This window comes from Scyliorhinus torazame, chromosome 1 (assembly GCF_047496885.1).
Source record: "Scyliorhinus torazame isolate Kashiwa2021f chromosome 1, sScyTor2.1, whole genome shotgun sequence".
In the NCBI taxonomy this organism is placed as follows: Eukaryota; Metazoa; Chordata; class Chondrichthyes; order Carcharhiniformes; family Scyliorhinidae; genus Scyliorhinus; species Scyliorhinus torazame.
In genome coordinates, this window is record NC_092707.1 from 278,210,692 (window position 1) to 278,234,545 (window position 23,854).

The 23,854-nt window shown below is 51.0% G+C and overlaps 1 protein-coding gene across 1 annotated transcript in view; it reads left to right on the forward strand.

Annotated features, from left to right (window-relative positions):
* ism1 (isthmin 1) overlaps positions 1-23,854 on the forward strand; it is a 158,411-nt gene that overhangs the window by 99,045 nt on the left and 35,512 nt on the right. The window contains exons 3-4 of the mRNA XM_072506480.1: positions 2,698-2,956; positions 3,576-3,719. Of these exons, the coding sequence (XP_072362581.1) occupies positions 2,698-2,956; positions 3,576-3,719 (403 nt within the window). The remainder of the gene's footprint in view (positions 1-2,697; positions 2,957-3,575; positions 3,720-23,854) is intronic.

The following is a 23,854-nucleotide window of genomic DNA, read 5'->3' on the forward strand; positions in this document are numbered from 1 at the left end:
TGGCTCTGACCCCCTGGCCAAATCATGGATTTGGTATTTTTTCTAAATCGCAGATTTTTTTCCATCTGCTCTTTTTCAGATGTGCTTTTATCACGCGCCATATGGCTCAGTGGTAGCACTCTCACCTCTGAGCCGTAAGGTTCAAACCCAACTCTCGCACAAAACTCGAGGCTGACACTCCAACGCAGTACTGAGGGAGTTCTTCCTGGTGTCCTGGGCAAAGATGTATCCTTCAATCACAAAAACAAACACACATTATCTGGCTGTTGTCACAATTATGTTTATGGGAGCTGTCTGGCAAACTGGCTGCCACATTTCATAAATGATAACAATAACTACACTTCATTGGCTTTTAAGCACTTTAGGACATCCCCTTATCATGAAAGGCACTTTATAAATGCAAGTCCTTTTAAAATTCCTTGACCTATGTGGACAGGTGAGAGTGCAACTTCTAGGCCTCCATCAACACCACTTTGTTCCCCCCAGTAGAAGCAGGGATGATTTGCCATTCAAGACATCTTTCTGCGGCAAAATGTCTTGCCTTTCGAAAGAAAAAGAAAGTCTTGCATTAATATAGTGCTTTTCACACCACTGAATGTCACTAAAGTGCTCCTTTCTGAAGTGTAGATACTATTGCAATGTAAGAAAAGTGACAGCCAATCTGCGCACAGCAAGATCCCAGAAACACCAATGTGATAATGGCCAGATCTTTTTTATTTTCTGATTGTTGATTGAAGGATAAGTATTGACCAGGGGACTGAGGATAACTCCCCTACTCTTCTTCAAAATAGTCCCGTTGAATCACTGGTGGCTAGCGCTGCTGCCTCACAGCGCCACGGACCCGGGTTCTATTCCGACCTTGGGTGACAGTCTGTGTGGAGTTTTCCCCGTGTATGCGCGGGTTTCCTCCAGGTCCTCAGGTTTCCTCCCACAGTCCAAAGATGTGAAAGTTAGGTGGCTTGGCCATAATCAATGTGCAGGATTACAGAAATGGGGCAGGGGAGTGGGTCTAGGCAGAGTGCTCTTTCAGATGGTCAGTGCAGACGTGTTGGGCTGAATGGCCTCCTTCTGCACTGTCGGGATTCCATGGAATCTATGGAAAGTTTTACATCCAGCTGAGAAGGCTGACGAGGCCTTGGTTCATAGTCTAATCCAAAGGATGACGCCTCCAACAGTGCAGCACTCCCCAGTACGGCAATGTGCTACTCTCGGTAATTCAGGCTAAAATCAGCAACTTGGCATCTGAGGAATAACAAATGTCAAAATGAAGATTGCTAATCCATGAGACAGGATTTTGGCCCTGAATTTGCATTAGCAGGAGATCTAACATCTTTTCCCTCCAGGTATCACGCCCGAAGAGGGCAATCGCAACCATGGATTGGTCCATGACCATGCTTGGCAGTGTACTGCAGTGTTTTGTTGTCACCTTTTGGAGTATGGCTGACCAGGAAACTCTCCCGCTCTTTACCGTCTGACGTCAGGCGCATTGGAAGAGTTTACAGGCTGATAATCAACCTGTTTGGTCACGTTATAGACACGCCTCTTTTGGCCATCAAGTCCTGCAGTGGGACTTGAACCCAGAAGTTGGGGTGCAAAACTTCCCAATCTAACAGGATTTACCTTTGGACTTGCCCTTGTTTGTTTAGGTTTTAAAAACTTTTAGCGCAACAAGTTGCTGGAAGGGTGAACTGATACCATTACTGCAGGGAAACAGGGGCCTGTATCTGGGGCCTAAGTGAACATGGCAAACACTGTGCATGCCCTCCAGCACTTAAATTTCAATTAATTGGATGAGGACTGAGAAAGCAGCCTAAATTAGAGTGAGTGATTTCAATGTCAAATCAGGTACAGGAAGAGAAGCGAAGAGAGGGAGAAAGAAAGATTGGATTAAGTGGAAGTGAGAAGAAAAAAAAAAGACAGGAAAAATTTCAAATAAAATAAAATGTTAGATTTTTAAAATCTCCAACAACAATTATAACCTGATGGAATGCGACTCCACACTTGTAATAGTTCAGTACCAGTGAAGTTGACTGGCAGTAATTGTTAAAAGGGTATTTGGAGTTGAAATGGCTTGGTTCAATTTTCTGAGGTGAATTTAATTTGTATCGACCATGCAAATATGATAACTCTGCACCATTCAAGGCATTGCAGAGTCACTATTTGAATTAGTTTCTGTTCTTATTCAAATTTCAGTATTGAGGATAGATTTGAGAGGTTGGGACTGTTCTCTTTGGAGAGAAGTAGGCTAAGAGGCGATTTGGTAGAGATGCTCATGGTCCTGAGGGGGGTGGAAAAGAGAGAAACTGTTCCCGCTCGTAAAAGGATCGAGAACGAGAGGGCCCAGAAATTTGACGTGAGTTGCAAAAGAAGCAAATGTGATGTGAGAAAAAGCTTTTTCACACAATTAGTGACTCGGTCTGGAATGCACCGCCTGGAAGTGTGGTGGAGGCAGGTTCAATCGAGGCATTCAAGAGGGCATTAGCTGAGGATTTGATTGAAACTATGTGCAGGGGTACGGGGAAAAGGCAGGGGGGGGGGGGTGGCACTAAGCCATGGTGCTTGTTTGGAGAGCCCGTGCAGACACGATGGGCCAAATGGTCGCCTCCTGCACGTAACAATTCTGTGACATGAGCTTGCGTTTGTCTAATTTGGAGACCTGTTTACTTGCCATAACATGTGCCATTTTGAACTGTGCAGGTCACAATTGAGGTGGTAGATGGAACTGAAATAGAGGCGGAAAGAGATTTGCGTAAAGTGACCAAACCAAGCTGGCCCGTACCATCATCCGACTGGAGGAATTGGTGGCAAAAATCATCAGCAACCGCTCCCAGAAATGACGGCAGTCAGGAAAACAGCCGGGCCGGTGAAGACAGCAATTTCCTAAATCCTGTGGGCAGCTGGGATAGAAGCACAGTTACTCATCGCAGGTGGCAGTCTAAGGGGCAAGCTGAATATGGTGCGTCCACATTCCTTACTTGTTCTGGGCATCAGTGGAAATGAGAAATTGAAAAGAGAGCCATTGGAAAAAAGCCAAGTGAAATAAAATAGGCATGGTGGGAATAGTCTCTCTGGTATTGATTGATGCAAAGCAAGTTGCGCTGCAGAAACATCTGCATCTATGTGGCAAGGTCCCTGTGAATTATTTAATTTAATTATCTAGATGACTGAGTGAGAAAAATTGACATTGATTCTTCTCTCTGCCACCACCAAACCTTAGTATCTCCTCTTTGTCATATCCAGAAGTAATAAGAAAGAGTACTTGACCCTCATTGCTAAATGCGTTTTTAATTTCTTGTTTACATGCGGTCTATCTGGTAGTGTGGAGAGGTCAGCAACAAAGACTGCTAGCTTCAGAATCAAGATTTACAGCTGAAAAGTCCCAGCTGCCTTGGCTCAGGAGAACATTAAAAAAAATGTGCAAGCAATCCTTTTGTACGGCTGTGTGTGTGTGAAGTTATTTGAATGGCATGCGAACGGCAGGATCTGGGCCTGAGTTGCGAAGCGAGCATGTGGTCCCAATTATGCGTCTCATCGCAATGGCAGCTAACTGCGAGTATGCTTGCTTTTTCATGCAGATTACGCAGATGGAGAGGGCGACTGGAGCCCTTGGTCACTGTGTAGCGTAACCTGCGGCAGTGGCAACCAAAAGCGTACCAGGTCCTGCGGGTATGCCTGCACTGCCACTGAATCACGATCGTGTGACATGCCAAACTGTCCTGGTCAGTAACTTTTTTTAATATACCGTAAGCCTATTGATCTCACAAACACATTCTTAAATGAACGTTCAATTAAAACGCGCTATAGTATGGAGAGAATGCGAGCCAGCAATTAAAAACTACCAACCTGCAAGCAATTCGCACTAATGAATTTTAGGAAGCCAAAAGGCCAGAATAACTTGCACTGAAAAAGTGTGATTAATTCATAAAATAAAACATCTCAATGTGCTTGCATTACGCTGGTTGTCTTTGACATGATGCCAGAATAACTAGAGGGGAATTTATTTTACCTACCAGTGCCTGGGATGCTCATTTCAACCATTGAAAATAAATCGCAAACTCAAAAATGAATTTCTAGACACAGGCATCACTGAGAGAAAAAAGTAACATGTTGTAGATGTATTAGACAGGAGAGGTGATGAAATAGGTTAGGGGTTTTTGGTTTAGAAAAGTGGGAAGGCAGATACGAAGAGACTGTCTAATAGTGCAGTGTATCAAAGAGATAGAGGGCGTGATTTACTGGGCAACCCACCCCGTGTTTTTTGGCAGTGGAGGCAGCCCGCCAGCGGGATTTTCTGGTCCCGTTGTTGTTAACGGGATTTCCTGTTGACTGCACCCCTTGTCACCGGGAATCCCGTGCCCCGTTATGGGACAAGAATACCCGGCGGCGTGAAAAGCCGCTAAATTCCGCCCACAATATCAGGGCTCTGATACTATATTTTAAAAATTAAGTTTATTAACAAAATTTCATATGAAACAATCAAACAGAAATACACAATAAAAGAAAGGAACAAAAAAGGAAAAGCACGTATTAACTTGAACACAAAAACTAAACAAAACCCCCTGACAGCTGACATTGACTAGCTGCTTAAAAAAATAAATGAATGGTTACCATCTTAGGTAGAACCATTCCACCAACCCTCCAATGGTGTACTTAACCTTCTCTAAATGTAGAAAAGATATGAGCTCACCCAACCAAGCCGAGGCACTGGGTGGAGTAGGAGATCTCCACCCAAGCAGAACTCTGAGCCATCAACGAGGCATAGGCGAGGACATCCAATCTGCCGATTGGAGGATTTTAGAAATTATGGCGTCTATATTGTGCGTCAAGTTAAGACTTAAAATCCTGAGGGTGTCGTGTGTGGCTGCAGTGATCATGGTTTTAAAAATTATTTTGTTTTGCTTCTAGGTGAAATTGACAAAAGGATCAGTCTCGGCTAATGGACTGTGGTTTGTCTGGGGAGGTCCCTGGGGAGTTAATGTGCTTTTGCACCTGAAGAGATAATTTTTTTTTGCTTGGGAGATGAGGTCATTGCTAGGTGGAAACCAGAGAGGCAGTGAGTTTGGAGAAGCTTTGAGAGAAAGAGAGAGAAGCTGAGTTCCGATCTGCCTGATTCTGAGCCCACAATTCTTTCTAAGTAAGATAGTTTAAATAAAAGAGTAATAACATTTTAAAGCAGAGCAGTCTTTCTGATGACAAGGAAGAGGCTGAAACAACCTCGTTGTAGTAGCTGTTTGAGGATATTTAGCCAGAATCTGAACGAGTTCCAGCTGGAGCCAAATCTGTTTTATATAAAGCAAATGTTACTCTATGCCCTGCTAATTGTGCTGTGCTAATTGTAAACTGGATTTAGAGCTCTATGTTTATTTTCTTGTTATTTAATGGGAAATTGTATAGTTGTGTTAAAGGGTAACTGTAAGCGGTTCTTTTTTCGGGTGTGAAGTTAAAAGTTTAATATTGTATTTATAATAGAGTCTTGTTTTAGAAATACCAAAGCCCTAATTTTTTCATGCAATCATTTCTGGAGCGAATCATTCTTTCTGCAATCTTAAAGTAAACTAAAATATTGGCGCTTGGTCCAATCTCATAGCCACTTTGGGGTCTGGTCTGGGATCGTAATACCGCCTTCACCCCCAACTGAAGCAACAGCGAATTCGACACTCACGTATGGACACCAGCGGACATGGATCCAAATCTACAGAGAGTATCTCCGACATGGTGTTAAAGATAGGGTCCCAGAAGCTTACCCACTTGAGACAGGACCACAACATATGTGTGTGGTTAGCCGGCCCACGAGAGCAATGCTCACATTTATCCTCCACCCTGGAGAAGAATCCGCTCATCCTCGCTTTAGTCAGATGTGTCCTGTGCAAAACCTTGAATTGAATCCAACTTAGCCGAGCACTTGAAGACATGGAGTTGACCCTGTGAAGGACCTCACTCCATACCTCACCATCAAGAATAGGACCCAATGTGGGCAGTTGGGTGGCGCAGTGGGTTAGCACTGCAGTCTCACGGTGTCGAGGTCCCAGGTTCGATTCTGGCTCTTGGTCACTGTCCGTGTGGAGTTTGCACATTCTCCCCGTGTTTGTGGGTTTCGCCCCCACAACCCAAAGATGTGCAGGGTAGGCGGATTGGCCGTGCTAAATTGCTCCTTAATTGGAAAAAATGAATTGGGGACTCAATTCACCTAGGATATGGCCGTATATGTCCAAAATAGACCCCCCCCCCCCAATCCAACCCGACCAAAGACAAAATCGTCTTCAACAGGGAAGAGGGTGGCACCAAAGGAAAGTAGAGGAAATTGCATGAAAAATTGCAAATTTGAAAATACCTGAAAAGACTGGAATCATGCACTTGGAATTTCTCAGCTAACTCCTTAAAATTAGCAAACCTCCCCTCTACGAACAGTTCGCCAGGCTCCCCTCCCAAGACTTAAACTTCGAGACCAAACCCTCTGGTAGAAAAAGGTGGATTTTGCAGATGGGGTCCAGCGAAGACAGCTTGAAATGCTGCCTGAACTGCTTCCAAATTCTCAGGATGGAGACCACCACTGGATTCAAGGAACGTCTCACCAGAGAGAAAGACAACGGTGCAGTAACTATTGCCTGAAAGCTAGAAACCATGCAGGAGTTCGCTTCCACTTGTCCCTTATGGAACCTGGATCGCTAAACCACAACAATATCTTCTGAATATTGGCTGCTCAATGATAAAACATTAAATTGGGTAGGGCCAGGCCCTTCGATTGTCTATCTCTTTGGAGCAAAGCCCCATAGGTTCTGGGAGCCTCCTCCCAAAAAAATAAGGGCATTAATTTGTTGACTTTAAAAAAAGGACTTGGGCGAAAAATGGCGAGATATTGGAAGAGAAACAAAAATCTCTGGAGCGAGTTCATTTTAATGGTCTGAACCCTACCCTCCAAAGATAGGGGCAGGTTATCCCACCTCTGCAAGTCTGTTTTGATACTGTCCATCAGACTAGTGTAACTTAATTTATGAAACGAGGCCCAGTTATGGGCCACCCGGACCCCCAAATAGCAAAAGCTAGTCTTGGCAAGGTGAAAAGGTAATGTCCCCAGTTGGGTTCTCCTCCCCGGAGGGTTGACCGGGAAGCATTCACTCTTATCCAAGTTCAACTTGTAACCAGAAAAGGAGCCAAAAATACGAAGCAGCTTTATTATCTCATCCATGGAGGGTATTGGGTCTGTAATCTAGAGATGTAGGTCATCTGCGTAAAGGGACGCCCTAATGCTTCACCCCCTCCCCAATTTATCCCCCTCCACCGAGAACCTTGGCGCTATAGCAGGCGGTTCTATTGCCAAAGCAAACAGGAGAAGGGACAATGGAGACCCCTGTATCGTGACCCTATTCAAAGGAAAATAACCAGAGTTCAGGACATTTGTACAAACACCAGCAGTGGGGCCTTATACAGTAATCAAATCCAGGAAATACATTTGTGGCCAAAGTTGAACCTCCCAAGATTCTCAAACAGATACACTCACTCCACTCTTTATAAAATGTCTTTTCGGCATTCAGGGAAACAATCACCTCTGCTTCGGGCACCAAGGAGGGGAAAAGGACAACATTTAGCAGACAACGTACATTGGCCACAATTGTCGACCCTTAATGAAGCCTGTATTGTTGCTCTTTTATAACCACAGTGTGTGTTTTAACACATACGGTGGACAAATAATCACACAGGTATTTTAGTATACTCAGAGTTTATTTACTAGACACAAGGTTATTTACTTAAGTAATCACAGGTTCATGCACATTGGATTATAACTGACACACTTAGACAACCTTAACTTAACTTCCGGGTGACAGGCAGATATAGAATAGATATGGCCTTATCTGGTTCCTGACTTCTGGCAGGGCTGGAGTTCTTGGAGGTCGTCTGGGTCCTGTTGTCGTCCTTCGATGGATGTCGTGGGTCCTTGAACTTGACTGATGTTGGTAGCTGTGCTGCAGTCAGAGATCAGTCGAAAGAGAGCGAGTGATGGCCTGCGCTGTTCTTTTTATCTTCCAATCTGTTGCGCCCTTTTGGGCGGTCCCAGGTGAAGGTCCAATGGATCGATGGGGTCTCGATTACCCAAATCAATCCTGAACAATTAGGGGTGGATACCTGAATGGCTGGGCGGGTCCCGGTCGGGCATGACCGTTAGTGTCCAAGATACGGCGGCCTTCCCAAATAAGGCAAGCAGATGTTGCCGAGTTTGCCACTTATTGTTAGTTTCTATCTGGAGCCCATTGTCCTGGAAAGACCTCCAAATGGCCTTTTGCAGGTGTGAGTTTCTCCGTAACATTTCCCATCACTCTATGTGGGCGGCCATTTTAGATGGCCACAGTATGATCCTCCGAGATTATATTTGGGAGGCAGAGCTTCAGCCACAGTGCCAACACTTTGACAAGTAACTTGACATGTGTGTTCAAAAGTGAGATGAGGTCAGTACAACCCACACTCGGTTGGATCTTCGTCCTTCTGGAGAATCCAGGAGATAGAGGCCTGTGTGAGAATAGAGGGCATTGAACCCAAGGATTTAGGGCGAGATTCTCCACTCCCGCGCCGGTTGGGAGAATCGCCTGGGCCACCAAAATTTCCTGGGACGCCGGTCTGACGCCCTCCCGCGATTCTCCCAAGAGGCGGGAAGGGCCCGGTCGAGTTCCGCGGGCCGCAGGCCAGAGAACCGCCGGGGACACTTTTAAACCAAGTTTCTTTTTTCCCACATTCCGTATGCTATTGACAGATCCCATGGCCAACTGAGAAATTTTGAGATTTATTTTCTGCTGTCCCTGGGAAATGCCTTGTTGTTTATCACAATTCCTCGTTGACTATGATGTTCATGTGTTTGGGGCAATGAACAAAATCAGCATATCTCCTCACTCCTGATTGGTACCTTGCACCAAGTTGAATCCACATGTCAGCCCTGCACTGGACCTCCAGTCTGGTTAAATGTCAGTTTTTAAATTCTCATCCCTGTTTTCACATCCCTCATCTTTTCCTATCTCTGTAATCTCATCCAGTACCACAATCCTCAGATCTTTGTCCACCTCCCGTTCTGGTCTACACCTTGTCCCTGATTTTAATCCCTCCACCAATGGCCAGCTGTACCTGAACTCCTTGGGTCCTAAGCTCTGGATTCCCTTCCCTAGTCTGCTCCCTGCCTGGCTATCTTTCTCTGCTCCTTCAAAATTGCTTTGGTGAGACTGCACCTAGAGCATTGGGTGTACAGTTTTGGTTGCCTTGCTAAAGGAGGGGTACACTTTGATAGACATCAATTCAGACGAGACGCTGAGAAGCAGTGAACCGATGCTTTAATAAGCTAAATATGCGCCGACCTGTAGCTCCTCCCGCACTGCAGGGCTGACCCAGGTCAACAGGCTTTATACCTCCACAGCTGGGCGGAGCCACAGGCGGAGCCAACAGCAGCACCAATAATAACATTCCAACAGTACAACAGCAACAACCAATAACAGAACAGCAATAACAATAAGTATATACAACAGTGGAGATAACGATACTAATAGAACAACAGAACATATATACAACAGCCTGACGTAGCCATACATGGCTCACCACACACCTGTCATTGGAAACTGTTCCGAGAAGATTCACCAGGTTGATTGCCAGTGGGATGAAGCAGTTGTCTTCTGAGGAAAGGTTGAGCAGGTAGGGCCAGTACTCATTGGAGTTTAGAGGAATGGGAGGTGACATTATTGAAACGTGTAAGATTCTGAGGGAGTTTTGACAGGGATAAATTCTGAAAGGATATCCTGGATAATCCTACCTGTACACCTTTGCACATTCCAAAATGCACCTGACCCATTTTGAAATCATTGGAAAATAAATGATACCTCCCAACAATCTAACAAAATCCAGAATTCAAACACATGGGCCACCATTTTCCGGGCCCATTCCCCCCAGGCACAAATCCCGGAATGACCCTTAAATTTTGGGAGAGTCCAAAAACATGATTTGCATCGGTGAGACCTCTGAATGGAATCTTCCCAAGCCTTCTCTGCTGATGTAATCAGTACCATAAATTTTAATATATTTAAATGTTCCAAATGATTAACACAGAACCTTCCTGGATCCTCCGTGGCGGGATTCTCCGACAACCCCACCGGGTGGGAGAATCGCCGGGGGGCGGCGTGAATCCCGCGCCGCCGCTCCGACGCCAGCTGCCGTATTCTCTGGCGCCGTTTTTTTGGCGGGGGCAAGAATCCCCCCCCCCCCCGGGCAATTCTCCACCCTGCGATGGGCCGAGCGGCCACCCGTTTTTGGTCGGTCCCGCCGGCGTAAATCAAACCAGGTCCGTACCGGCAGGACCTGGCACTGCGGGAGGCCTGCAGAGTCCTCGGGAGGGCGCGGGGTGATCTGGCCCCGGGGGGTGTCCCCACGGTGGCCTGGCCCGCGATCGGGGCCCACTGATCCGCGGGCGGGCCTGTGCCGTGGTGGCACTCTTTCCCTCCACGCCGGCTGCTGTCAACCTCCGCCATGGCTGGCGCGGAGAAGAACCCCGCTGCGCATGCGCTGGGATGACGCCAGCACACGCTGGCGCTCCCGAGCATGCGCCAACTCGTGCCGGTTGCCGTGGCTCCAAGCCCTTTTGAGCCGGCTGGCGTGGCGCCAACCCCGCCAGCGCCGGCCTAGCCCCTGAAGGTGCGGAGGATTCTGCACCTTCCAGGCGGCCCGACACCGGAGTGGTTCACGCCACTCCTCGGCGCCGGTACGGCCCACCCCGCCGGTTCACGGAGAATCCCGCCCCATGATGTTCCCACCTACTGGGGTGAGGTCAGAAATTGAGACCAGGCTTAATGACCACGTCAGAGGCTCTGAGGCCAGTGTAGCCCCTGGGTGGTTAGGCACATGGCAGGGTCGTGCACTGACACTACCCCCTTTATAAAGGGCAACTTGATATTTTGTGGAACCAGACTTGTCAGCATCTTTAAGCCCTTCCCCTCACAATAACGGCACAAAACACACACCCTTTCTAAATAATGGCAAAGTGTGGGAAGATCTTAATGGAAATTCTCCCTGTTTTTCTGGGGAGAAAAACATCGGTTTCCAGTAGATTCTGCCTCTTGTCATTGACACTGGGGAAAAAAGTGCAAAAACTATTTACTTCTTTAAGTAAAACCTGTTAGGCTTATAAACAAACAAGAACCCACATCAGAAGCATATTCTGTTATTACAGGCTCATTAAAGTGTCAATTGTTCTTGGATCAATAGAGCACTGCTAAGCAGAAGCCATTTTGAGTTTTTGGCACATAGCCAAGCATTCAGAATGGCTTCAGTTGTCATAACAAAAGCTTCTAACTACATTACCTGAAACAATCAGAACAGAATAGTATCCTATTTCCATTTCAATTCGGAGTGCCTGTCAATCAGTGGGGAGATGCAGAGATTTTATTCAACTTTCAAAAAGTTTTTTTAAACAGCCAGAGTTATCAGTCAATTTAAATCACAGCGGAAAACATGACAGCAGAGGCTGACAGGACAGCGTTATAAACTTTTTATAATGCTTCATTGCACTTCTAACATTTGGAAGAGTACTGTAATGCATGACCACAATTACACAATGCTGATCAACTTACATTTGTCGGTCAGAAAGTGATGTGCAGAAAGAAATGAGATTTTCCTGTGGTCCACACGTGAGGACCCTGATCTTGGAAGAGGTGAATGTGCATTTTGCATCCAGGAGCATAAAACCACACAAAAATGGTGTGGGGCCAGGAAGGAAGAGGAAATTTGAATTTTCAAAACAGAAGGTTTGATGTTTGGCAGCTGGATTCACACCTCCACCAGGAAACGAAAATCAGGCCCAACATTTCCCCTCGTCAAGGATCTAGAACTAAGGGACGTGGTTTCAAAATTAGGGGTTGCCCTCTTAAGATGGAGATGAGGAGAAATTTCTTCTTGAGGTTCGTGAATCTTTGGAATTCTCTATCTCTGACTGAGCTGTGGAGGCTGAGTCATTGAATCTTTCAAGGCTGAGATAGGTTTAGGAAGCTTTGGGGAGTGGGGGGTTATGGAGGACAGGCAGGAAAGTGTACTTGAGGTCCATAAGACCATAAGACACAGGAGCAGAATTAGGCCACTCGGCCCATCGAGCCTGCTCCGCCATTCAGTCATGGCTGATATTTTTCTCATTCCCATTCTCCTGCCTTCTCCCCATAACCCCTGATCCCCTTATTGATCAAGAACCTATCTATCTCTGTCTTAAAGACACTCAGTGATTTGGCCTCCATAGCCTTCTGCAGCAAAGAGGTCAAGATCAGATTAGCCATAATTTTGTTGAATGACAGCGGGCTTGAGGGGCTGAATGGCCCGCTCCTATTTCTTTTTTAAAAAAATTTAGAGTACCCAATTATTTTTCTTTTCTAATTAAGGGGCAATATAGCATGGCCAATCCACCTAACCAGCACATCTTTGGGTTGTGGGGGTGAAACCCACGCAGACATGGGGAAAATGTGCAAACTCCACATGGACAGTTACCCAGGGCTGGGATTCGAACCTGGGTCCTCAGTGCCATAGTCCACATGCCACATGCCACCCACCTGCTCCTATTTCTTACATTCACATGGCTTTTGTGTAACTCCTTCTGTTGCTTGGTGTCCAGTTTTGTTTGCAAATGCGCCTTTTGATGCTTTACTATGGGAAAGGTGCTCGACAAATACAAGGAATTATTGTCATTCAGGAAACACTGACCCCGAATCAAAACAAGTAGCAGATTTTGAGTGTAGTCCTGTTCTTTGACTATACAGTCTTGCAGCACTCTCAGTCTGTACTCCGAGGTGCACATGAGTGATATGATGGAGGTACCCTTGTGAACTTTAGGAGTAGGGAGTAGAAAATGGGGTTCACAGAAATGTTACGGCGCACAGGCCATTAAGAGAATGGGAGCCAATTACATAATATATGCTTCACCACGATCAATATATTTTCTCTTGAAGTGGTAAATGTCGCTGGACTTGGTAACCTGGAGGCCCAAGCGAATGCTCTGGTGACACGGGTTCAAATCCCACCCTGGCAACTGGTGGAATTTAATAAAATTAAATAAAAATCTGGAATTGAAAGGTAATCTCGAGCCTGCTCTGCCATTCGTTAAGTTCACTGCTGATCTGATTATAACTTCAACCCCACATTCTGACTACAATTGTCCTTCTGTCTCTCTCTGTCATAAATATGATGTGGAGATGCCGGCGTTGCGGTTCACGTTCCCATTGGTGGCGCTATTTGTGAAGCAATTCAGGACACTCTGCCCGCATGAATCTACAGCAATTCTCATTCCCGCCGGTGTCGGAGTTGCTGGGGTCGGAATTGGTGCTGGAGAGCTTGACAAGCTGGAGCTGCTTATAAGCACTCCACTCCCCCCACACACATTCCAGCCAAGAAAATGGCACAGAGGAGAGCGGCCTCGAGATTCACAAAGTCAGAGTTTGGTCAAATGTTGGATGCAGTAGAGGAGAAGCGGGACACTCTCTTCCCCAGGGTGGGCAGGAGGCTACAGCCACGATTGTCAGCCGGGCCTGGGTGGAGGTGGCAGAGGCGGCCAGTGCTGTCAGCCTCACCAGGCGGACTGGCATGGTGTTGAAAGAAGATGCATGAGCTCCTTGGGGCAGCTTGTGAGTCGCCACCTCTGTTTCTCTGGCATCACTCATGTCCCTCACTCCTCACATCACACCCGCACTCCCATAGAGGCCAATCATAGACCCATCTGACTGCATCTCCCTCATATTCCACCCTGCACCAAACCTCAACACTTGTATTCTCCTCTTTGGCCAGGTACCATGTACACACACATGCCATCAGCTACAGGTCCCCCTGTGTAACTCACCCCTATGTGTCTCATCATATACTTTTATGTGTCCCCTAGGAAAAGGCAGCCTATTCCTGCGGCATGGTAGCACAGTGGTTAGTACTGTTGCTTTCAGCTTCCGGCTTGGGTCACTGTCTGTGTGGAGTTTGCACTTTCTCTCTATGCCTGTGTGGGTTTCCTCCGGTTGCTCCGGTTTCCTTCCACAGTCCAATGATGTGCAGGTTAGGTGGATTGGACAAGCTAAATTGTTCTTAGTGTCCAAAAACAGTTAGGTGGGATTACTGAATTACGGGGTTAGGGTGGAGTAGGGTGCACTTTCCAGGGGCCGGTGCAGACTCGATGGGCCGAATGGCCTCCTTCTACACTAAATTCTATGATTCTATCCAGGGGCTATATTGCCGTTCCTTCACTGTCACTGGGTCAAATTCCTGGAACTCCCTCCCTAACAGCACTGTGGGTGTACCCACAGCACACAGACTGCAGTGGTTTAAGAAGGCAGCTCACCACCACCCTCTCGAGGGCAATTTGGGATGGGTAATAAAAATGCTGGCCTCGCCAGTGACACCCACATCCCGACAAAGAATAGAGCAAAACACCAGGGGTTGCAAAATGCAAGCTTTCTTTTTTAAATAACTCCGATCTTTTCTTGCTTTCTGCAACAGGTGAAATATCAAAAATTGGCCATTCTTTTGAAACAATAGATTGGAAAACACTCTGCATCCCCTGAACATCTGTGCATTCTTAGATTCTTCTAATTGCAAGAATCTTTTTTTAAAAATATATTTTATTGAATTTTTTTTCCAAACAACAATCTTTCCCTCTTACAAAGCAAACGAAACAATAACAAAACAGAAATTTTTAACAATACACAGGTAACAAAACCTCCTTGTCTATTGACCTAAACTAAACTAACCCCCCCCCCCTTAATTGCAAGAATCTTACAGACAGGTTAAAGGAAACAGCTGAACTCCTGATGAACCATTCAATCCAAGGAAAATCTAGGGCGAAATTCTCCGTTATCGGCGGAAAGTCCGCCGATTGGCGCAAAAAACGGCGCAAATTAAACTTGCGTCACATCGGAAAAAGGGGTCGATAGTCTCTGGCCCGAAATGGGCTAGCAGCGACGTAACGGGATCCGCGCTTGCGCAGTGGTTCACGCCGTGCAGCGTCATACGCGCTGCACGGCGTGACGGCTCATAAGGCCGCGCTGCTCCCCCCCACCCGACCGGAACACCCAACCGCAACACCCGACTGGATGGCTGGCCGTCGCTCAGCCCCGAGGTTCGAGTCACGGGATATGGAGGCGCTCCTGGACGCGGTGGAGCAGAGGAGGGACGCCCTGTATCCCGGGCACGGCCGCAGAGTTGCCCCACGCCACAGCTGGCGTCTGTGGGGGGAAGTGGCAGAGGCCGTCACCGCTGTGGCCCTGACACCACGGACAGGCACCCAGTGCCACAAGAAGGTGAACGACCTCGTCAGAGCAGGCAGGGTGAGCCTCCCCATATCCCCCCTCCCCATATCCCCCTATCCCCCCCTCCCCCCTATCACCCCCTCCCCCATATCCCCCCTCCCCCATATCCCCCTTCCCCATATCCCCCCTCCCCCATATCCCCCTTCCCCATATCCCCCCATCCCCCCATCCCCCATATCCCCCCTCCCCCATATCCCCCCCCATATCCCCCTCCCCCATATCCCCCATATCCCCCCTCCCCCATATCCCCCCTCCCCCATATCCCCCTCCCCCATATCCCCCCTCCCCCATATCCCCCCTCCCCCATATCCCCCCTCCCCCATATGCCCCCTCCCCCATATGCCCCCTCCCCCATATCCCCCCTCCCCCATATCCCCCCTCCCCATATCCCCCCTCCCCCATATCCCCCCTCCCCATATCCCCCCTCCCCCATAGCCCCCCTCCCCCATAGCCCCCCTCCCCCATAGCCCCCCTCCCCCATATCCCCCCTCCCCCATATCTCCCCTCCCCCATATCCCCCCTCCCCCATATCCCCATATCCCCCCTCCCCCATATCCCCCATATCCCCCCTCCCCCATATCCACCCTCCCCCATATCCACCCTCCCCCATATCCACCCTCCCCCATATCCACCCTCCCCCATATCCCCCCTCCCCCATATCCCCCCTCCCCCATATCCCCCCTCCCCCATATCCCCCCCACCCCCATATACCCCATATCCCCAAGTGAATCCAGCCCTAACCTTAACCTCTGCAATGCACGCACAACCGATGGCGTGCATTCATATACCTGCCTAACACTGTTGCCTTTTACCCCTGCCCCCCCCCCCCCCACAGGAGAAGCGCGCACACAACAATAGGGAGCATGTGAGGACTGGAGGAGGGCCCGCTGATGAGAGGCCACTGACCGTACACGAGGAAAGGGCCCTGGAACTGGTTGGCGGACCCGAGGACCGGGAGGTTGCTGATGCAGAGGTCGGGGGCGTACTAGCGAGTGAGCCACCGACAGCCAGTCCCCATATCCCCCCTCCCCTATATCCCCCTCCCCTATATCCCCCTCCCCCGTATCACCTGATCACTGCCTGATGTCTAACCATGCATGCTTCATTGTGTATCGCAGGACCAAACGTCCAGGCACCCATCCCCGCAGATGCAGACCGCCCGCAGGATGCCCCTCGGAGACCACAGGAGACGGAGAGACCCGCACCCTCCAGCATGCGACGCCCGCAGGATGCCCCTCGGAGACCACGGGAGACGGAGAGACCCGCACCCTCCAGCATGCGACGCCCGCAGGATGCCCCTCGCACACCACGGGAGACGGAGAGACCTGGAGCAACAGGGAGACGACACCCCCGTCACGTGCGGGAGCGACCACCCAGCGACGAGGGGGGCTGCCACAGGCCCCCGTCACATCCGAGCCAGGACACCACTACCCAGGACACCCCTACCCGGGACAGCACTACCCAGGACACCCCTACCCGGGACAGCACTACCCAGGAAGACGAAATACCGGACAGTGACTCAGAGTGGATGGGTGGAGACGAACCCCCACCCCAAAGTGCCATGGACTCAGAGTGGGACGAAGAGCACGACACAACGCCACTGCTGTCACCAACACCCTCCACCATCGCAGAAACACTCACCACGGTTGGGCACTTTAGTGATGAGGCGTCTGGTACACTCACTGGTGCGCACAACACAGCCGTCCCGGTACAGCAGGTGGAGGTAGGAGCAGCAGAGGGACCGGGCGGTCGGAGGGCAGCCCAGCCCAAGCGAACATCTGCCGCCCAGATGGATCCCGGGTTCCTGCAGTTACCACACCCACACATAGATCCGATGCAACCACCGACCCGGAGACGAGCGAAGAGGGTGACGGGCGGCTTGCGGCGGCTGCGGTCGCAGGTGGAGGAGTCCACCCGCGTCCAGGAGCTGGGAGTGGTGCCGGTCATGCGTGCCACCCAGGCTGACATCGCACGGGTGGCGTCCGCGGTGGAGGCAATGGGTGCGACGGTGTCAGACATGGGGAACGGTTTGCGAGGCCTGGGGCCTTCCGTGCAGGCGGCGTCTGTGGCCCAGGAAATGGCTGCCCTCTCACAGGAGGCCATGAGCCAGTGCCAGCGCCAGATGGCAGAGGCGCTCAACGCCATAGCCCAGTCTCTGCAGGCCATCGCTGAGGGCATCGGCACCAGTGGCCATGTGCGAGCCAGCGTCGCACTGTCACAGACAGGGTTTGCCAACCCCCTGGGCTCCATGGCTGCAAACCTGCAGACCCCTGTCGATACCAGCACGGGCCTCCAGGACTGGCAGCGCCAGATGTTGGGGGGGCGTCGGATGGCCAGTCCGTTCGCATCCCCCACCCATTTAGAGGCCTGGGGGCCATCGGGCACCCCGAGGGAGGAGGAGGTGGTGTGGTCCGTCCCGGCTCCCTCTGTAGGGGAGGTCCCGGTACACCGCGACACCTCGGACTCCCCCCCCCCCTTCCGTCCCAGGTGCATCGGGTGGGCAACGGGCAGGACAGGCTGGCAGCTCGCCATCCCAGTCGCCCGGGCCGCAGCCTGGCCCATCTAGGCCAGGACGCCCCAGGAAACGGCCGCCAAAGGGATCCAGTGTCAGAGGGCAGGAATCACAGGAGTCCACCTCCAGTTCTGCTGTACCGTCTGGGGAACCACGTAGACGTAGTCAAAGGGCCCGTAAGGCCAAACAATTAGACACTGAGTAAGTTGGCACGGGTGCAGGGCACAGATGAGTTTTAGGGGCTAGGGCACGTGCATGAACTCCTTTGGTTATTAAAGTCAATGTTACACCTACCGAAGCTGCCTTTGTGCTCTGTCCAAAGTGTGCGGGGGTGTCATGTACGTTGAGCGCAAGTGTGTGTGTGAGGGGTGGTCTTACCTCAGCCCCAGGTGAGTCTGCCCCCTTCCCCCTGGGCCGCCATCAACATCCCCCGGGCAGAGGACGGGACCGTGCGCTGCAGTGTCACAGCCGCATGCAGGGATGGTCCGGGTGGATGGTGGTACTGTGGCCATGGGTCAGACATAGTCCAACGATGTAGAGCCAGGAGCTCATCGCAGGGCGGGTTGTCATCATCCTCCATGGCCTGCGATAGACACGCGTCCACCCGCAACTGTGTGAGCCCGGCCCGTTGTGCCGCAGGTGGATCGGCAATGGGGGGGTGGGGGTGGTGTGCATGCGGGTGGGGTGGGTGGGGTTGGGGAGGGGGGTGAGGGTGCTGGGTGGGTGGATGGGTGGGGGGTGTGGGTGGTCGGCTGTTGCCATGGTGTGCGGTCTGTGGCCATACTACCCGATTCCCACGCCCATCTAGTCAGTGAAGCGGGCGTCTATCAGTCTGTCCCGTGCCCGCTGGGCCAGCCGGTAACGGTGGACAGCCACCCGCCTGTGTCTACCCCGTCTGCCCTGACCATTGCCCCCATCCCCCTCATCTGGGGAGGACTGGGCCTCTTCCTGCTGCTCCTCCACTCCGCCCTCCTCTGCCTGCGGCACATCGCCCCTCTGCTGGGCTATGTTGTGCAGGACGCAGCACACCACAATGATGCGGCCGACCCTATCTGACCGATACTGGAGGGCGCCCCCAGAGAGGTCCAGGCACCTGAAACGCATCTTCAGCACGCCAAAGCACCTCTCGATCACTCCCCTTGTCGCTACATGGGCATCATTGTAGCGGTTCTCCGCCTCATTGCGTGGCCTCCGTATAGGCGTCATCAGCCACGATCGCAATGGGTAGCCCCTGTCGCCCAGCAACCAGCCCCTCAGCCGGGGATGGCGTCCCTCGTACATGCCGGGGATGGATGACCGCGACAACACGAATGAGTCGTGTACACAGCCTGGGTGACGGGCGCAGACGTGCAGGATCATCATGCGGTGGTCGCTGACCACCTGTACGTTCATCGAATAGGTCCCCTTCCTATTAGTGAACACGGCCCTGTTATCTGCAGGTGGCCGCACGGCGACGTGCATCCCATCGATCGCGCCCTGGACCATGGGGAACACGGCCACGGCAGAGAAGCCCACGGCCCGGGCATCTTGGCTGGCCCGGTCCACGGGGAAGCGGATGTAGCGGTGCGCCATGGCATATAGGGCATCTGTCACTGCCCGGATGCACCGGTGCACCGATGTCTGCGATATGCCGGACAGGTCCCCACTCGGTGCCTGGAATTACCCCGTTGCATAAAAGTTCAGGGCCACCGTAACCTTGACGGACACGGGGAGAGGGTGTCCCCCGCCAGTGCCACGCGGTGACAGGTGTGCCAGCAGGTGGCAGATGTGTGCCACGGTTTCCCGGCTCATCCGGAGTCTCCTCCTGCATTCCCGGTCCGTGAGGTCCTGGTATGACTGCCGGGGCCGGTACACACGGGGCGCCCTCGGGTGCCTCCGTTGCCGTGGGGCCGCGACGTCCTCCTCCCCCTCCTCGTCCTGTCGGTCAGGTGTCCCTCCAGCCTGGGCGGCTGCCGCCTGCCCCTCTGCGGCAGCCTGCGCCGCCTCTCTGGCACGCTCCTCCTCCTCCTCCTCCTCCTCCTCCTCATCCAGGGCAACATAGACATGAGCGGCTGCCACTACGGCGGCCAACATCGCTGGATGATCTGAAAACATGACGGCCTGGTGGGGGGGAGGGGAACGACGACATGTCATCATTGCCCATATCCCCTCCTCCCCCCAGCCAGGTGGCATGGACCGCATGGGTCCAACTGTTGGAGGCTGGCACCTGGCCAGATGGACCAACTCACTTGCCCTCCCATCCCCCTCCTCGGCACGGACCCCCCCCCCCAACCTCCACCCCGGCACGGCACGGACCCCCCCCCAACCTCCACCCCGGCACGGCACGGACCCCCTCCCAACCTCCACCCCAGCACGGACCCCCCAACCCCCAACCCCCAACCTCCACCCCGGCACGGCACGGACCCCCCCAACCTCCACCCCAGCACGGACCCCCCCCCCAACCTCCACCCCAGCACGGACCCCCCCCCCCCCAACCTCCACCCCGGCACGGCACGGACTCCCCCCAACCTCCACCCCGGCACGGCACGGACCCCCCCCAACCTCCACCCCAGCACGGACCCCCCCCCCAACCTCCACCCCAGCACGGACCCCCCCCCCAACCTCCACCCCGGCACGGACCCCCCCCCCCAACCTCCACCCCAGCACGGACCCCCCCCCCAACCTCCACCCCAGCACGGACCCCCCCAACCCCCAACCTCCACCCCGGCACGGACCCCCCCCCCCCCCCCCCAACCTCCACCCCTGCACGGACCCCCTCCCAGCACTCCCCCGGAGCCCAGCCTACTCTAACCACCCCCCCCCTCCCCCGCCGCGCACACACACACACACAACCCGAGACACACCTCTCCTCACGCAATCAGACTGCGGCCACGCCATTGCCTGCCCAGAGCCAACCCCCCAGGCCGTCACTCACCTCCACGCTGGTCGGCGTGAGCCTGGAGCACCGGGTCACGCCGATGAAAAGGAGGTTTGATTCACGTCGACGTGAACGGTCATCACGTCGACGGGACTTCGGCCCATCCGGAAGGGAGAATATCGGCAGGCCGAAAATCGGCTGCCTTGCGCAGACCCGTGACATTCTCCGCGGCAGCGCCGCCATTAACGCCCCGCTGACTTTTCTCCCTTCGGAGACTTCGGCAGCCGGCGGGGGCGGGATTCACGGCGGCCAACGGCCATTCTCCGACTCTCTGGGGGGTCGGAGAATGACGCCCCTGTTTTTTTTTACTTTCTGAAGCCAAGCTGTTCATCACAAGCTAGATTAATTATCCCAACTGGAGGAATCAACCTGGCACAGCTTCCACCTGACAGATTAGCTCCAAGAAATCACAGAATTGTTACGGCGCAGAAGGAGGCCATTCAGCCCATCGTGTCTGCACCAGCTCTCCAAACGGGCATCATAACCCAGTGCCATTCCCCCGTGCCCCTACACATCTGTTTCGATTCAAATAATCATCTGTTGCCGTCTTGAAACACTCGATTGAACTTGCCTCCACCACGTTCCCAAGCAGTGCATTCCAGACCCCAACTACTCGCTGTGTGAAAAAAGAAATTCTAACATCACGTTTGCTTCTTTTGCAAATCACTTAAAAATCTGTGCCCCCTTTTTCTAAATCCTTTTACGAGGAAGAACACTTTCTCCTCATCTATTTTGTCCAGGCCCCCCCTCATGGTTTTGAACATCTCTATCAAATCTCCTCCTGACCTCCTTCTCCCCAAGGAGAACAGCCCCACCCTCCCCAATCTGTGCTCATAACTGAAGTAAGAGCATATTGGTTACTGGAGGGATTGCTTCTCACATGGTAAATACACCACTGGTAAGCAGATTCACTTAATGATGATCCCAGGAAACTGGGGTAGAATTTCAATGGAGGGTCCCATGAAAATGACTGACAGTGACCAAATTTATTTTATATCCAAGTTAAAATTTTAATTTAGGGTATATTAAAAAGTAGAATCCATATTGACAACAGCTTCATGGTGTAAAATCACAACTAGCCGCATAAGGGCCGGACATAAAGTAGCAGCATCTTCTAGTAGTGACTTGTGCCATTGTTATATCACTGGAGAAAGTTTTATGTCCAGGGGGAGAGAAAGATAAGATTGACTTTAGATCAACCCAAAGCACTGTACAGCCAATGAAGTACTTTTGAAGTGCAGTCGCTATTGGAATGTCGAAACCGCGATAGCATTTTGCGCATTGTAAACTCCCACACATGATAACATGCAATGACCAGATTCCGTGATGTTGATCAAGGGATAAATATTGGCCAGGACCCAGGGATAACCTCTCTGCTCTTCTTTGAAATAGTGAAATATTTGGAGACTAAAATCGCACGATTCCTCCTTAGCTATCGTGCCACTCCACATTCAATACCGAGAGTTCCACCAGCAGATGAAATCTCTCAGAGCAAGACTGAGCCTCGTATTTCCAAATTTGCCAGGGCGGGTAGAAGCCAACCAAAGTAATCAGAAACCAAGCCATGATTCGCATAATACAGCATGGTCATTTATAGTAACTTTGGCAATGGATCAAGTTGGATCCCCGGAATTATTATCTCCATGACCGGACCCATTTCATACCAAGTGGACGTGGAGGGACGGATCGCTCATAAACCCGTGGATCACTTAGGAGTAGAGACACTCCAGTGTGGCCATCAAGAAATGTTTTCAAACCCGTAAGCATCAAAGTACCTGATTGAACTGTTATCAACATAGCTGATGTCTCCATAGCAGCAACTAGTGAATCACCTGTGCCAGAATAGATACCCATTATTGCAGTTCCTGTTAACCTCGATCCTGTGGAAGCATCTCCCGACTGCAGAATTATGCCGCTCGACAAGAAATAGAAAACCCCCTCAAAGACTCTATTTATAATTGTTCAAGTCATGTATATGATATTTAGTTAGTGTTTAGGACTGAGTGAATTGTATAAAAAAACTTAAAGGGGAGGGGGGAATGTGGTGATTATCCCTTTAAGGACAATACAGCAGAGTAAGGGACACATGGCCTGCGCGACCAATTGGGACACGAGTGTGGAACCACCCCATGGCGTGAGAAGCTCCTTTCCTAGGCAAAAAATGCATATTTGGAGCTAGCTACAGCCATGAGGCTGCTGTACAATTCTTATTAATAAATACCTCTTGTGTTCATTAATGAAATCTGTAAAAGTGCATCATTACAGATTACCTTTTCATTTTGTGATCTTTTCTTTTTGTGATCTTGGATGCCACCCAACTTGTTGTCAATGGACCAATTAAATCTACAGAGCATGGCCAATCATTGGATGAAAGGCTTGACTATTTTAATTGCTGGTTTGCAATCTAAATGGTCATTTTAAAAAAAATATATATATTTTATTAAAGTTTTCAAACAGAATTTTTCCACTTTACAAATCAACATAAAAATAGCACAGTAACTGATAAATAACATTATTTAAATAATATAGTGAACTAACAAAGTAACAAAAAATAGTGCTCCCCCCCCCCTTCCCTTCCCCCCCCCCCCCCCCCCTGGGCTGCTGCTGCTGACGATCTATTTTCCCTTAACGTTCCGCGAGATAGTCAAGGAACGGTTGCCACCGCCTGGAGAACCCCTGAACCGATCCTCTCAACGCAAACTTCATTCGTTCTAGTTTTATGAACCCTGCCATGTCGTTTATCCAGGCCTCCACGCCGGGGGGTTTCGCTTCCTTCCACATGAGTAAGATCCTTCGCCGGGCTATCAGGGACGCAAAGGCCAAAATATCGGCCTCTTTCGCCTCCTGCGCTCCCGGCTCTTCCGCTACCCCAAATATCGCTAACCCCCAACCTGGCTTGACGCGGACCTTCACCACCTTTGAGATCACCTTTGCCACTCCCCTCCAGTACTCATCCAGTGCCGGACACGACCAGAACATGTGTGTGTGGTTCGCCGGGCTTCCCAAGCACCTCCCGCACTTGTCCTCCATTCCGAAGAACCTGCTCAGTCTTGCTCCCATCATATGTGCTCTGTGTAGAACCTTAAATTGAATCAGGCTAAGCCTGGCACACGAAGACGAGGAATTTACCCTGCT